The 15,364-nt window shown below is 40.9% G+C and overlaps 1 protein-coding gene across 1 annotated transcript in view; it reads left to right on the top strand.

Annotated features, from left to right (window-relative positions):
* Window positions 1-15,364, top strand: part of tprb (translocated promoter region b, nuclear basket protein) — a 23,816-nt gene continuing 8,452 nt past the window's right edge. Inside the window, exons 1-37 of the mRNA XM_042514840.1 lie at window positions 1-151; window positions 526-630; window positions 737-810; window positions 1,402-1,498; window positions 1,599-1,702; window positions 1,859-2,023; window positions 2,318-2,410; window positions 2,578-2,658; window positions 2,965-3,052; window positions 3,225-3,365; window positions 3,527-3,630; window positions 4,033-4,230; window positions 4,527-4,634; window positions 4,747-4,973; window positions 5,236-5,399; window positions 5,587-5,729; window positions 6,415-6,563; window positions 6,672-6,834; window positions 6,993-7,127; window positions 7,210-7,350; window positions 7,584-7,752; window positions 8,339-8,496; window positions 9,096-9,248; window positions 9,455-9,571; window positions 10,063-10,266; window positions 10,508-10,695; window positions 10,908-11,055; window positions 11,334-11,471; window positions 11,654-11,785; window positions 11,947-12,077; window positions 12,211-12,421; window positions 12,546-12,692; window positions 12,916-13,114; window positions 13,246-13,439; window positions 13,553-13,626; window positions 13,827-14,020; window positions 14,119-14,409. Coding sequence (XP_042370774.1) covers window positions 1-151; window positions 526-630; window positions 737-810; window positions 1,402-1,498; window positions 1,599-1,702; window positions 1,859-2,023; window positions 2,318-2,410; window positions 2,578-2,658; window positions 2,965-3,052; window positions 3,225-3,365; window positions 3,527-3,630; window positions 4,033-4,230; window positions 4,527-4,634; window positions 4,747-4,973; window positions 5,236-5,399; window positions 5,587-5,729; window positions 6,415-6,563; window positions 6,672-6,834; window positions 6,993-7,127; window positions 7,210-7,350; window positions 7,584-7,752; window positions 8,339-8,496; window positions 9,096-9,248; window positions 9,455-9,571; window positions 10,063-10,266; window positions 10,508-10,695; window positions 10,908-11,055; window positions 11,334-11,471; window positions 11,654-11,785; window positions 11,947-12,077; window positions 12,211-12,421; window positions 12,546-12,692; window positions 12,916-13,114; window positions 13,246-13,439; window positions 13,553-13,626; window positions 13,827-14,020; window positions 14,119-14,409 — 5,479 coding nt within the window. The remainder of the gene's footprint in view (window positions 152-525; window positions 631-736; window positions 811-1,401; window positions 1,499-1,598; window positions 1,703-1,858; window positions 2,024-2,317; window positions 2,411-2,577; window positions 2,659-2,964; window positions 3,053-3,224; window positions 3,366-3,526; window positions 3,631-4,032; window positions 4,231-4,526; window positions 4,635-4,746; window positions 4,974-5,235; window positions 5,400-5,586; window positions 5,730-6,414; window positions 6,564-6,671; window positions 6,835-6,992; window positions 7,128-7,209; window positions 7,351-7,583; window positions 7,753-8,338; window positions 8,497-9,095; window positions 9,249-9,454; window positions 9,572-10,062; window positions 10,267-10,507; window positions 10,696-10,907; window positions 11,056-11,333; window positions 11,472-11,653; window positions 11,786-11,946; window positions 12,078-12,210; window positions 12,422-12,545; window positions 12,693-12,915; window positions 13,115-13,245; window positions 13,440-13,552; window positions 13,627-13,826; window positions 14,021-14,118; window positions 14,410-15,364) is intronic.

Raw genomic sequence — 15,364 nt, forward strand, 5'->3', positions numbered from 1 at the left:
ATGGCGGCACTGCTGCTGCAGGAGCTGGACAGTTCTGAGATCTCTAAGTTGACAAAAACAGTTCAAAACAAACTTGAGAAGATTTTTTCCGATCAACAGTACGAAATAGATTCGTTAAAAGCACAACAGGAGCAATTTCGGGTTGACAGCGGTAAGATATTGCCTGGTTTTATGTTCGTTAACGTTAGCGGTGCTAGTGTTTTGCTCTGCTCATCATGCACGCACGCTAGTTAACGGAACAAAGTTGAGGTTAATAATTTTGTTTTGAACGGACACACATATTAACCCCACACTGTTAATTGTTTTAAATCTGTATCAACAGCTTTTTTCATTCAGAAAAACGCTTACGTTGGGCAATGCCGACGGTTACCAACGCAACCACGATTTGAGGCTAATGCTAGCGCCAGCTAACCTGAGCTAACCTAGCGTTGACAAGATGACATTGATGAGTAAAGAACGGTATCAACACCAGCTAATTATCCATCTTTATGTTTAATGTTATTGTTTATGCTGGCTGTCTTACAGAGCAACATTTCTTTGAAAAAGTGAAACAACTTGCTCAATGTCAGGAAGAATTTTTGTCCCAGACTCAAGAACATCTTAAACTCAAAGAGGAGTTTACTAAGCAAGGTGAGAGTAAACAATGTCATATATGGATTTAACTTGACTAAGCTTCCCTGGACTGTATTACTTCATGATATCGTCTTTCTCCAAAAACCCTCTCCCCCCTGTTTAGAGGAGGAACTAAAAAGTGTGCGTGAAAAGAACAGAGAATATGAAACCGCACAAGAGAGGCTATCGTCAGAGCAGGTAAGGAAAACAAAATCAGCCCTGGTCATGTTCCTTGCCTACATTTGACCGATTTTGTAATAGTTAATGTAAACTGTCATGACAGCTTACTTGTCACAAGTATTGCTACTGTAAAACTCAGGGTAATGTTTGATGTCTACACTCGACGCAGTAAGTTTTTATGCTTATATTAGTGAAACTTTTCTGTTTATTCTAGTATCAGACTGGCCAGTGTCTTTATATTTTTCATTTTAACAAGCCTCTGTCAACACATTGCTTTTAACAGGATTTGTCAACATGATGCTTAACCCTAAAGTGTTTACCTGGTATCACTGTCTTTTAGATAAAGTGAAAACATGATAACATGTCACTGGTTTTCAAGAGGTACATTTTTGCTTATTGGGATACATGTATAATATTTTGTAAACTGCTAAATTAACAAATATATTTAACTCTAATGAGTCGGAAACTGGACCAATTCTTTAAATTCATTAGTTAGCTGAACCAAAATTTCAGACTCGATCTGCTTATCTGTACTTAGTGTCTAATTTGTAAGCTATACAATCAGTATGGGTTTAAAAAAAATGCTATTTTGTTTGTTTTTTCTTTTAGACTTTGCTGTCAAAAGCCAAAGAGGAGCTGGAGGCAGAAAAGCGAGAACTTGTGCGCACACTGGAAAGGAGGTCCTTGGAAGTGGAGCATTTGAATGGCATGGACACATTAATTATCATGGGGACATTATCATAACTTTTTTTCATACATATTGTCACTTGGACTTCGCACTTATGTAATTTCTGTTGTTTCACCAGATGACCTCAGGCAACTCAATGATAAGTTGGTAGAAGTCAACACTTCTAAGATGGCCCTGCAGATGAAGTTGGATGAACTTGAATCAGCTGAAGTCAACATTAAAGTGAGATATATTTTATTTTTATGATTTAATCAGATTAGTCTTTAAAGGGAATGACTTTGTAAACAGCTATTGCCCACTACTATACTGCACATGTTCATACTGTGTTATAAATTATTTTATTATATGTTTTAATACATTGGTGGTTTGCCATTACAGTACAAGGAGAAGCGTATGGAGCAAGAGAAGGAGCTGCTGCATGGCCAAACATCTTGGCTGAATGAGGAATTGAAGGCTAAGAGTGAGGAACTGCTGTCCCTGTCCCGACAGAAGGGAAACGAGATCCTGGAACTAAAGTGCAACCTGGAGAACAAGGAAGATGAGGCATGTCTCCCTTTTTTCATATTTAAGTAACAATGTTTATGAAACTGAATGACATAAAAAAGCTATGATGGCATTAATACTAAATACAATGATAATGATAACAGTTGTTTTGCATTTAAGTAGACATGGTACATGATTGGTACTTTGTAAACAGTCCCTAACTGGCTAAGCTCTGCTCATACCATGGCTGTCAGTAGTTTCTCTATGTATTGTGTTAATTTGAGCACTATTTCAGTGATCAATAATTACTATAATCACTTATAGTCATGTTTTTTTTTTGCCTGTGGCTTTTAGTTGAACAGACTCCAAGACCAAGTGACTACTTTGAAGACTTCAAATGAACACCTTCAGAAACAGAATGAGGACATGATCAACAAACTAAAAGAGGTATGTGTGTGGCATTTCTTACAGGCTGTCCCATGTTTTTTGTTCCTTTTTGTTTGTTTGTTTTTTTTTACACAGAAATAAGAATCCATTTTTTTTGTACAGCAAGCTGATCACTCAGTGTGATGTTTAATCATCGAAATGTATGACTGAATCTTTACTCATTGTAGGCCAAAGAACAACAAGCCACCATGGAGGAGAAGTTTAGAAATGAGCTGAATGCTAACATTAAACTTTCCAATCTATATAAGGTATGTATATGTATGAAAAAAAGCAGATGCAATACGGTACTTTGTACCACCAAGCATTTATGTCCATATGCTTTTTTTTATGTCCATTAAGTATTACTATTTTACAATTTCTTTTTATGCAAGTGCAACACATGTATCTATCTGATTTGTTTAGATGAGATTTTTAAACACCGTCTTGAAGGCAAATTAAATGCTACATAACTCTTTTGCCTGTGGATATCAGCAGGCTTTATATTTACAATATCTAATTCACTGTGTGTTAGTTCCTTTATTTTGACATTTCTAACCCTGGTTTTGTGTTTGCAGGGAGCAGCAGCGGATTCAGAGGCAAAAAGTGAAGAGCTGACCCGGGCAGTGGAGGAGCTGCATAAGCTGCTGAAGGATGCTGGAGAAGGTGTGAGGCTACAGTAGAATAAATACAACTACCGTTCATATTATTAAGTACCTGAATTTTTCTGAAAAAGAGAGAACCGGAATATGCTTGTTTAGCTTTGTGGTTTAGCTGTGAATTAAGTTGTCTCTTGTTGGTATTCCCTGACATTTGGTCTTTCCTTTTTCCTCTGCAGCCAACAAGGGCCTCGAAGAGAAGTTGCAGGAGATGAATGGTGCCACAGACAAAAGTGTTGCTGAGCTAAAGGAGAGGATCCAGGGTCTCGAAAAAGAGCTGGATAATGCTAATGAGCTGCTATCAAGTTCTAAACTTAGAGGTCTGTTGGTTTGATTCTGTTGTTTTTGTCTTCCCTGCACTGGTTAACATAACGGACATTTTGAAGTTAATTTTCATCAAAGCTTCTTGAATTTGAAATAACTCAGTACTAGGCCTTGTGGCCATGACCTGTAATCTCACCTCTACTCTCTCAATATCCAGGCCCAATTGGTTCAACATCTATGATCACAGAAGAGCAACTGACAACAATGTCTCCAACAGCAGCTGCTGCATCCAAGATAAAGCCCGGCATGAAACTGACAGAGGTAAGTGCAACTGGATTTCAACACTCAAATTACTTTATTATTAAATTTTAGTAGAAGTCTTTGGGAATGGTTTGTGGAAATTAGATTTGTATTGATGAGTTGCACGGACTGCCACAATGAATTTCCAATATAACTTGATGTAATGAAGTCTCTTAGACCACATGAAGGTTAAGCTTATGTTTTGTTTTCATTTGGGATCTCTTCAGTGTTGGACAACTGTGTTTAGAGCGCACCATTATGGGACTATTTTCATTAATTTTACACTGGCTGGTAATGACTTGCTTGTATTGCCCAGTAATCAGTCTTAATCTAAGAGTGTACGCAGTGGTTTGCACTGCTCAAGTTTCCCTTTTGGCGCTTCTGTTCGCTTCTTCTGTTGATACAATATGTCTGTATTTTCAGCTGTATACAGCATATGTGGAGAGCCAGGAGCAGCTGCAGTTGGAGCGATTGGAGAACAAGCGTGTCAACAAATACCTGGATGACATTGTGCAGGAAGTGGAAGCAAAAGCTCCTATTCTCAAACGGCAAAGAGACGAACATGAACGCATGCAGAAGTCAGTGGCCAGTCTTTCTGCCAAGCTGGAGCAGGCTGTTAAGGTGGGTTTATTTATCTATTCATCCATCTTATGCAGATCCCATTTCATTAATTGTTTGTGTCGTGTTACATGTATAAGAGCAAGTTTTATGTTTTGTACAGTAAATGAATAAGTAACTACACTTCTCAGTGACAGAAAACAGGTGAAATAGGACTGATTATTTACTTATTACTTACTTGCTGACGCTAGCCATTAAAGACTGGTATATGCATTACATAATAGCCTCTGCACTTAATCAATAATTAACTTTTTTGTTGTTGTTGTTTTTGTTTTTTTATGTGTGTGCGTTTACTTCAGGAGGTTCACCGTCTGCAGAAAGAGGCTGATGAAGCCAATAAGCGCTCCTCTGTACTGGAGAGGGACAACCAGAGGTGTGATCTGCAGCTGGGAGACATGGCTCAACAGGTGGGTTTTCACTCTTTTCTTCCAGCCAAAGAATAATCCTGGTTATTTTTAAAATGTTTATGTTATCAGATTATTATTTTCTAAGCCATCCTTGTTTTTTTTTTTCTGTCAGGTGCGTGTGCTGCTGATCGAGCTGGAAGAGGCTCGTGGAAACCATGTGATTCATGAGGAGGAGGTGAGCTCAGCCGATGTCAGCAGCACATCAGAGGTGATCAGCCAACACCTGGTGACCTTCCGCAGTGTAGAAGAGCTGCAGAAGCAGAACCAGCGTCTTCTGGTGGCCCTCAGGGAGCTCAGTGATGCCCAGGAGAAAGAAGAGCTTGAGTCCACTGGCAATAAGTACGTTAGCATGTGTTCTGATTTCGCTTTGTTTCTAGCAATAAACAAACACAATTGTATGTCAGTAAATCTTTCTATGTGATGTGTAGCTATACAAGGTCAGCGATTGGTAACAAAATTGAGGGAAAGAATTCTAAAGAACAAGAATGCCAAACAAAAAACACCCCAAATGCCACTTTAACCTAAATTTTATAAATTCAGTAATATAAGTAACCAAACAATTCATACTGTCAGTTAGGTCAATAGCAATGATGTGTTACAGACGTGGTGAACTGGAACAGAGTTTGGAGAAAGCCCAGACTGAGCTGGAGTCCCTGAAGGAACAACGCAGCCAACAGATTAAGATGACTGAGTCCATCGTGAGGCAGAGGGACATGTACCGTGTGCTGCTGGCTCAGGCAACCGGAGTCAGCTTCCCCCAGCAAGGTAACAGAGGAGAGATATTTCCACGAAAATATTGCTGACGCAAGACAAGACACCCAGTACCTACACGTTTAACTGCTTCCATTATGGCACTCAGCAATTTCAAATGGCTCTATTTCAGTTCAGTTGTTTTGCCACAGTGTTGTGGTGATTCTTTTCTATTTGGCTGAACTGAGTGTTTTTCCTTAAGGCCCACCGTCTGAGGAGTTCTCCCTGACCTCCACCCCCCGACGCTCACCTGCAGCTATTCCCACCACAGGAACACCCACTGCGCTCGTCTCCATGGCAACAGAGTCTGCTGAAGCCTTGGAGGCCAAGGCAGCTTTGCGACAGGTGAGCAGATATCGATATAAGGCATCTTCAAGTGTATTTTTTTCAGCAGTGCAACTATCTGCTGCACCCTATTGTGCATGACAAAACTCACTTTTAGTTACAGGCAGGATTTTGTTTGATGGTTAATTTACTGTAAAGCACTACCATGGCTTCAGCTGTTAGATTTCTCCTTATTGCTGAACATAGCAAAGGTATTTGTGGATTAGTGTTTAAGGACATTTTCACCCAGTGCACTGAGCTTGGCTCACTTGTTTCTTTTATCTGCCACTAGATGGCAATGTTTATATATCGAATGATTTGCTTTCATTATAAGTATGTGTCCCAAAGATTATTACCTTTTTTTGCTAAGGTTGCTTGAGAATTAAAAAAGTGTGACAGTGCCAAGTGGGCAAACAAAAAAGAAAATAAACTGAAAGGTATTTTGTTACATTTGGTTCTTATTTTATTAAAAAAATCATCAGAAAATGTAAATCAATGGTTTAGCAGGGACATGTACGGAACAACAGTTGCAGAGTCAGACCCAGGTTTCAGTGACGACCAGTGATTAACCTTTTGACAGCAATCAAATGTGACTAAGGCAGATATAGCATGTGGTGTTCATTGTCCCACATGAAAATGGCATTTCTCAGACAGCAGTAACTACACTCTGCTGACGCAAAATAAAAATGTCTGGTTGCATCTGCAGTTGCAGGAGGTGTTCTCCACCTATAAGAAGGAACGTGTGGAGAGTGACAAGACACTGACAGGGCAGAATGAGAAGCTCCAGGAGCAGCTCTCTGACCTCCACTCCCAGAATGCCAAAATATCCACCCAGCTAGAGTTTGCCTCCAAGAGGTAAGTTTGAAAAACCTTCTTCTGGTTTACTCAGCACTCACTGCGTTTAAAGAATACATACAAGCGCATGTCACCCACTAAACAGGATGTCTGTCTCAACAATACCAGGTATGAGATGCTGCAGGACAACGTTGAGCGCTACAGGAAAGAAATTGCATCCCTTAGAGAGAAAGGACAGATGATGGCCACTGCCTCACAGAAGCATGAGCAAAACATCCACACTTTGAGTGAGGATCTGAGAGCTGCCAAAGAGAAGCTCACCATGGCCGAGGTTTGTCCTTATTTCAGCATCTTTTCAATGGCGAAGTTTACACCCAATTTTGTTTTCCTTACAATTTGTCCTCATGATGTGGGGAATCACAGTAGTGCTTGATTTGAATTTGTTGCCACTTGAGGAATCATCTAGACTTAAAACCTCCTGTCTCTTAGGGCCGAGCTGAGAGCCTGCGTAAGGAGAGAGACATGCTGAAGCTCGTGGAGTCCAGGCTGAATCAGGAAAAAGAGTCGATCCTGAGCCAACAACAGAGCCAGAATCTGCTGTTGACCAACCTCCAGGCCATTCAGGTGATCTATAAGTATGAAATCACTCATTGTCTCACACACTCATAAACACAATTTAAAAATTACAACTGCTGTGTTTTTCTAGGCCACTCTTGAGCGTTCAGAGACTGATACACGCCAGCGTCTCAATGGCCAGTTGGAGAAGCAGGAACGAGAGATCTCCCAGCTGCAGAAGAGGCTGGAGAATGAGGTGGAACAGCGGCACCTGCTCAGCAGAAACCAGGAAGTAAGCACAAATTTCACCTCAGCTTTCTCTGCCTTAGTTATGTTTAGAGGTGTTGTGCTATACTGATAAACCAGTACTGTTTAATGTGCTTAAAGAACAACTTAGCAGTTTTTTTTAATCTTGAACACCCCTCTTTTACAATTGTAAAAAAAAAAAAAGAAAAAAAAAAGGGGGGTAAAAATGCAGTTGAATAGTTTGCTTACCTCTGGATGTCACTTATTTATTATGCACAGATCCAGTTGATGGAGGCAAAGAGGCAGCTGGAGCTACAGGTGACTTTACACCAGAAGACCAAGGAGCAGCTGAATGCTGCTGAGCTGGAGCTCAACACCCTCAGGCTGCAGCTAGGCAGCGGCGAAGCTCGTCACACCCTCAGCTCCCCCACCACACCCATTATCAGAGGTTGGTGCAAATACACACACATTAAATACACAGAGGAATCCATACATGTACACACCTATGTTTATAGCATTTTCACAAATTTTCATCAAATTCCACGACCACATAAGTTTAAGCAAAACAATTCCTTTTCAAGGTTAACGTTATTTGAAGTTAAATAGTTTATGGCTTCTTGTAAAGTCACTGTCGGTCTAATTATTGTGCAGTATAAAATGATTATTGGCATAGTATTTTGCATTTTTGGAAAGTAAGAAACGTAGCATGATGACAAATAAATTATCCAGATTTTACACATTCTGTTGATTTTTGTAGTCAACTGACCCAGTTCTATACTTGACCTACTTTTTCAACAACAAAAACAATGCTAACATGCTGTTCATTAGAAGCAAGATCCACTAAAAAGTAAAAGAGACACATTTTTAGACAATTTAATGTCTGAGACACTCTCTTTCAGATGTTTGTGGGTTTTAAGCACAGACTCCAAACAATCAAACATCCATCCTCGAGTTCCAATGCGCATTAATTGTGCTGTTGTCACATTTTATCTCTATCTTCTGAAACTGATTCTTTCTGCTTTCACGCCTGCCAGGTTCAGATCAGGAGAGAGAGGACCTTCAGGGTCGCCTGCGGCTGGCTGAAACGCGGGCAGAGGAGCTGGCAGAGAGCCTCAGGGCAACGACCTCCACCATGGAGCAGTACAGAGCCATGGCTCAGAGCCTGGAGGAGTCCCTGGACAAAGAGAAACAGGTGCAAAACAAACCCAAACTGCCTGTCACACCTCTCATAAAACCATGGACCACGACAAAAACGTTGACATTTAAAATATATGGATACACATTAAAACGGCTGTGAGCAATTATGTGGGAAGCACATCAACCTTTATTACATTTACAAACCCGGGTTACCAACCTGACAAAAAAATAAAGATGATAATTAATTCCTACACACTGTGAGCACTAGACTTTTGAAAATGCAATTTTTTAAATGCTACATTTTCAATTTCAACATACTGAGTGCTGATATGTGGAAATTCGTTGTCAATACTTTTTATTGCATGATTTAATTTTCCCATGCATCTGCCTGCTATTACACCACGCTGAACTTGACAAAAGTTTTCAGCGTGCCTCCTGTCAATGAAATAGATTATATGGTGAATTGTTTAAAAACGAAAAGCTTGATTTTTTTTTTTTCTTACAACAAACAATGACGTTTTGTCTTGGCTAAAATCCAGTTTTTCCTAAATACTCATTTTTATTTAAAAATGAGCCAACGATGATAAATTCCTAAAGTTTTGATGAAGAGGATTGTTGTGTAAGTTTTCCTTTTTGGAAATGCCCAATGACCAGGTAACGGAGCAGGCACGCTCATCTATTGAAGCTCGTATGAAGGAGGCTGAGAATCAGCAACGCAGGCTGGAGGAGAAGCTTCTGGAAGCAGAGAAAGAGAAACAAAATTCAGAGGAGCAGAAAAGGAGAGCCCTGGTCTCTCTGGAAGAACAGGTAAAATATATCAAATCCCTTACTATTGAACACATTTCACACACATTGAGTTAAAATGATTGATCTAAATTTTCCTTAATGAAAAAGCATGACACTGCGATTTTCCCCTCACCAGGTTTGATTTCTGAGCACTTTTGGGGTGTTCAGATATATTTGTCACTATGCATGTAATGAGTAATTTCTAATTTTGGTCATGTGTTTTTTAGATAAACAGTTTGAGGAGAAGTCTCAGCAGTGCCCAGGCAGATCATCAGGCGGTGCTACAGCGAGTGACAGTAGCAGAAGCTCAGCAACAGCAAGCTTTACAAGACAGCCAGGAGCAAGTAAGCAACTATTATATAATGTAATGTAGAAGAATATGACAAATATCAGTTCTTAGTTATTGGGAAATGTTCTAGTTAAGGCTGATACAGTCACCTGTTGATGTAATTAAATTAAGCCCATCCAGAAGATACTGTGCAATAGCCACCACATTTCTCTTTGTGTAAATTGCATTTCATGAAATAAACCTCTACAACAAGTTATAGATTTAAAAACTTGCTAACTAATAACCTGTTTTATTGGGAGCAAGTCATTTGCATCTTATTATTTTGTCAAACTCTAAAATCTGTTTGGGTCTCCCTCCTCTGCATACCTCTCTGCATGATTATAAAGAAAGCTGAAACATCAAGTAGTCAAAAACAGCCACTTCCATATCTCCTAGACATGTAGAAAATGCCAAACAGATGTAACGATAAGCCATCAGTGAAAAGACGATAGATCGTATTATGTGAGCGTGACATGATTATGTGAAATCCTGTTTCCCTTTTCCTAGGCTAAGTTGGCAGCTGAAGCACAGGATAAGTATGAGCGGGAGATGATGCTTCATGCAGCAGACGTGGAGGCCCTGCAGGCCGCTAAAGCACAGGTCGTGCAGGCTGTTGAACTCAGACACCAGCTGGATGAGAGAGCACAGAGGATCAGCGCCGAGCTGCTGGAGGCCAGGGTCTCCTGGGGGGAGCAGGAGAAGATTCTCAAGGTGATTTGATTGATGTACAGATAGATGATGACTAGACAGGTTTGGATGTAATAACATGGTCACAGAAACATCTCTTGTTGTCTGCAATAAAAAAAACATTATAAGCCAATAAAACATTTATTTCAGGGCTATTGATATTGTGTTTTTAAGGTATGGCCATTTTGTCCATCCATTTGTTTTTAATAGAAATGAGCAATTAAAGTGTTGGTCCTAATTTATTATTTATTTGTTTATATTTTAGGAGGAGATGTCAAAGATGGAGAGCCGCCACGAGGAGCTGCAGAGGCAGAATACCCTCCTGCATGAACAGATCCAGACAGTGAGCAGCAAGATGGCTGACAGATTGCAGCGTGCTGCCAGTGAGAGTCCCATGAACATCTCCCTCACCGAGGAGGGCAAATCTCAGGACCAAGTCCTTGAGATTCTCAGGTAATTACTGTTCATTTTAAATAACATAATCGTTTGTCGTACTTGAGCCTTTCAAATAAAATCTGTTGGTAAATTGAAAAAAAGTTGTCAGATGTATCAAACCATATTACCGAACGCCATTTTGGCCAGTTATAATGCCTACCCTTGTTCCTTGATCCTGCCCTGGCATGTTGTTTACCATTTTCGTTATCCTTATTTGTTCTCCTTTGCAGGTTTGTGCGTCGGGAGAAGGAAATTGCAGAATCTCGTTTTGAGGTTGCTCAAGGGGAGAGTTTGCGTTACCGTTTGAGGGTGGAGCACCTGGAGCGAGAGCTGAAAGAGGTGCAGGACAGCTTGAGTGCTGCAAAGGAGAGGATGCAGGTATGTTTTCATATTCACTGACGTCCTGTCCACTAAAAAACATATCTGTGGGTTTTCGTTACTTGTTAGTTTAGTTGATTGGTAATAGGGAGATTAAGATTCTCTATGTTGTTGTAATCTGTGTAAAGAATTCCTATATTTGCACATTTTCATCCAAGGAGGTCAAATTAAGGACATTTTACTCACTGAAACACACAAAGCATGTTTCTAACCTGGTCACTAGGACTCGAACCTAGAGATACGACATGTGACTAAAAGCCCAGTGCTACCCTGCTCAGGTGACAGCGAAGACCCTGGCTCAGCATGATGAGCTGATGAAGAAGACGGAAACAATGAGCATCCTGATGGAGACCAACAAGATGCTGAGAGAGGAGAGGGACAAGATGGAGCAAGAACTGCAGCAAACCCAAGCAAAGGTATCATTTACATTTTGTTAAAAATGATGTAGTGGTTGTGTTGAATTTGATGTGTACATGATTTACTCATGAAATTCACTCCAGTGTCCAGGTTTTGCAAGCTGATTTTGACATTTTCGACAGTTTTTCCTGAGTGAACCTCAAGATCCAGACGGTTTCAGCTCATCTTCTCTGTGTTTAAGGTACAAAAGCTGGAGTCAGACATCCTGCCACTGCAGCAGGCCAACTCTGAGCTGAGTGAGAAGAGCGGCATGCTGCAGGCAGAGAAGAAGCTACTGGAGGAGGAGATCAAGCGTTGGAAAGCTCGGACACAGGTCAGTTAAAAGATTAGAAAGAAGAACAAAACTAACGTCGCATATAAGAGGAGAGAATTACATTGTTTCTAGAATAGTAATCTTTTTTTATGACGATTTTATTCTTTATGTTTCAACATTTCATACCACTAATGCTCAGGTTTTTCTCATGTTCTTTTTAGCATTTGGTGAGCCAGCAGAAAGATTCAGATCCAGAGGAGTACAAGCGTCTGCACTCTGAGAAGGAGGCACATCTCAAACGCATTCAGCTGCTCAATGAGGAGAGCACCAGACTTAAAGCTGAGGTTGCTAGGTGAGGGATTATAAATTGTGTAGCTACTGAATTGAGCAGTATATTGAGTGATAACTTTTTTTCACTTATTCGGGCAGTTCTTTTTCTGGCACCTTAGCATTAATGTTCACAATCTCTTGATATCTCTCAATAGGACCAATAATCTAACGACATCTCTGCAAAGCCAGATACAGAACTTGCGTGATAATATGAATAAAATAAGTGACGAAAGGAATACGCTGAAGAAGGAAATAGAGGCCAAGAACCAGGAACTCCAGGAGAAGGTGCGAACTATCACCCAGGTCAAGAAGATTGGACGCCGCTATAAGACTCAGTATGATGAACTCAAGGTGCAACATGACAAGGTGAGAGTTCTGTACCTGTTAATCTCGCTGCTTTCATCTTTACTGCAAAGTTTGAATCAAAACGTACATGGTTGTGTTGTTTGTTTCAGTCCATTTTTAACAGTTTGAACTGCGTTTCCTCTAGTTGGTAGCTGAGGCTGCAGCAGGTCCATCCCAAGAGGAGGAAGCTCGTCAAGCTTCAGTTCAGGAGCTGCAGAGCCTTAGAGAGTCTCTGAACCAGGCTGAGGCCAAGACGAGAGAGCTGGAAGGACAGCTGGAGAACATCAACAAGGTTAAACTGCAAATTACACAAGTTTCAGCCAAAACTTTAGCCTTGAAATGTTCATTTTGTAGTTAGTTCTTAGCCCGCCAACAGTGAGGGAGTTTTCACAGTTAACAGTTTATCATCATTGCAAACACATTCATGGAAAAAGGCCGTATAAAGACAAGCATGCTTGTCTTTTCTACGTACATACATTTATTCATTAGAGTCATGTCTTCCTGGCCTTTGACAGGTGGTTACGGAGCGTGAGACTGAAGGACGTAATGCCCAGGAGCAATCTTCCAGGCTGCAGACAGAGCTGACCAGGCTGAGGCAGGAACTGCAGGAGAAAGTTTCTCAGGAGGACACACTGAGACAACAGATGACTGACAAGGATGAGAAGACCAGAAAGGTCATCGTTTCTGCAAAGCAGAAGATCAGTCAGCTAATGAGTGAGAAGATGTCCCTCATATTACAACCAATGGACCTATGACTTATTCCTTACTTCTAGATTCCTCTTCTGTTTGCCTTTATTGTGGTGTTGCTTGATTGTGTTCAAATCTGACACATGATTTATGTTCAGGCACCAAGGACCAGCTGCAAAAGGAGAATGAGGAGCTTAAGCAGCAGCGGGAGGAGCTGGAGGTGCGAGTGAGTGCTCTCAAGTCTCAGTATGAAGGTCGCCTAAGTCGGCAGGAGAGAGAACTGAGAGACCTGCGAGGCCAACAGGAGAGGCAAGAGCAGAGAGACGAGCCGCCTGAGGCAGGTCCCAGCAAGGTGAATCTGCTTCAAAGTTTGAAGCAACAACAAGAAGTGAAACAACAGTATCATGCATGTCAGCTTCTTGTTGGTTCCTATCATGACTTTTGTCTTTCTGACCTGATTTTTAGACCCAGGAGCAGCAGAGAAGCACAGAACAGAGACAGATAAGTCTGAAGACAACTCCAGCTGCAGACAGGGGCAGGTATGATACACAACCACTAAAACTTATCGTTTGTAAGTGTCCACTGCAGAACAGACATGAATACATGGAACTGAAGACATCATACTTTTTACTACAGTTATAGGATGCTCTTATATAGTCTTGCTGCCACTCATGCAAGTCTTTCTTATTTTAAATGTATATTATTTGAGTCATTATGTCCTGATCTTTGTCTCTGTCAGTGCCAGCACATCTGAGCCACCAACTGCCAACATTAAGCCAACACCTGTGGCTACAGCCAGCAAGCAGCCTGTCAATCCAGGGAACAAACCCACTCCGAGAGCAAGCATCAGGCCCATGATTACCCCAGCCACTGTTCCAACCCCAACACCCACGGCTACTGTCATGCCCACCACACAAGTGGAGACCCAGGAAGGTGAGTCTAACTGCAAAGCTTCGGACATGAGCTTTAAGCAGCTATAGGCTCGATTAAAAGCTGAATCTGTTGTTTTTTCACAATCTTAACTTCTACAGCCATGCAGTCTACGGATGGACCACCTGTGGAGCATGTGACTGTGTACGGCAGTGCCAGTGGCTCGGTGCGCTCAGCCAGCCCCAATGTCCAGACCACCTTAGCTAGCCCCATGCTGACTGTGCAGCAGACCCAGACACAGGCCACAGCATTTGTTCAACCAACTCAGCAACAGAGCATGACCCATACAGAGCCAGCCAATCAGGAGCCACCACCCGTGGTCATTGAGGCAACACCTAGCTCGCAGGTGGAATGGCCTTCAACGTCCTCCACCTCCTCTGTGTTTGGGACTGGTGAGAAACTAATCTTTAAAAACATTTTGATAATTTTAGGGTTAAGATTGAGTAGCAATAAACATTTATAATGTAAGAATATAAGATGTACATTTTAAAGAGACACAGCAGAGCTGTTTGTGCATATTATAATAAAATTGTATAAGTTGATTAAACAACTCCTGTTTCGCAAGTTTTGGAGAGAAAAATATTCCAAGTCAGTTTAGTGATATTTGTAAAGATCTCATTTTATGGAATTGTGTCCTACAAGTTTGTTACAAATACAGTAAGGTCTATTTGCTGGTACAGATTAAATAATTGCTGTTCTTAATCAGAGAGCACGCTATAGGGCCACTACGAAGTCCCCTCTTAACTCCGCCATTACATTTTTACACAGAACCTAAAAAATGGCAGCATAATGCTCCAGTATGTGCTTTAGACAAACATGCTGATGCCTCAGAAGCAGAAAAGATGTTAGGTGTAACACAACAGCGTCAGCATCTGATTTGACAAATAACAAACACATTGGCAGTTTTTTTTATAAATAATGACTGAATAACATGGCAATAACAATCATTTATTGTCTCTGTTATATGAGAGTTGATCTCATCCTCTGCTTGGAGGGTAAGGAGCTCCTGGACCTCATAGTTTTCCTAATATTTCAGCCATTGTTCTTCCTCTTTGAGTGAGCTGCTAACTGCTGCTATCTGGTTTTTAAATTTCCTGCTGCTTAATCGCACACATAACACGCTGTCAAAATGATTCAAGACAACGCTATCCCCCAATTTAGCAGTTGTACCTTTTATATAGAACAGCAAAGTGGAATAACAGTGTGACATTCCTGCCCTGAACAGATAGTGTCGAATGGGCTAATGAAAGATATGAGGACAGGCCCACATTGCTGGTACAGCTATCCACTATGATTTTTTGCTCCTTTTTGAAATAATCTTTTCATTAAGCTATCATTTAGACAAGG

The sequence above is a fragment of the Plectropomus leopardus genome, chromosome 3 (genome assembly GCF_008729295.1).
Source record: "Plectropomus leopardus isolate mb chromosome 3, YSFRI_Pleo_2.0, whole genome shotgun sequence".
Classification (NCBI taxonomy): Eukaryota; Metazoa; Chordata; class Actinopteri; order Perciformes; family Serranidae; genus Plectropomus; species Plectropomus leopardus.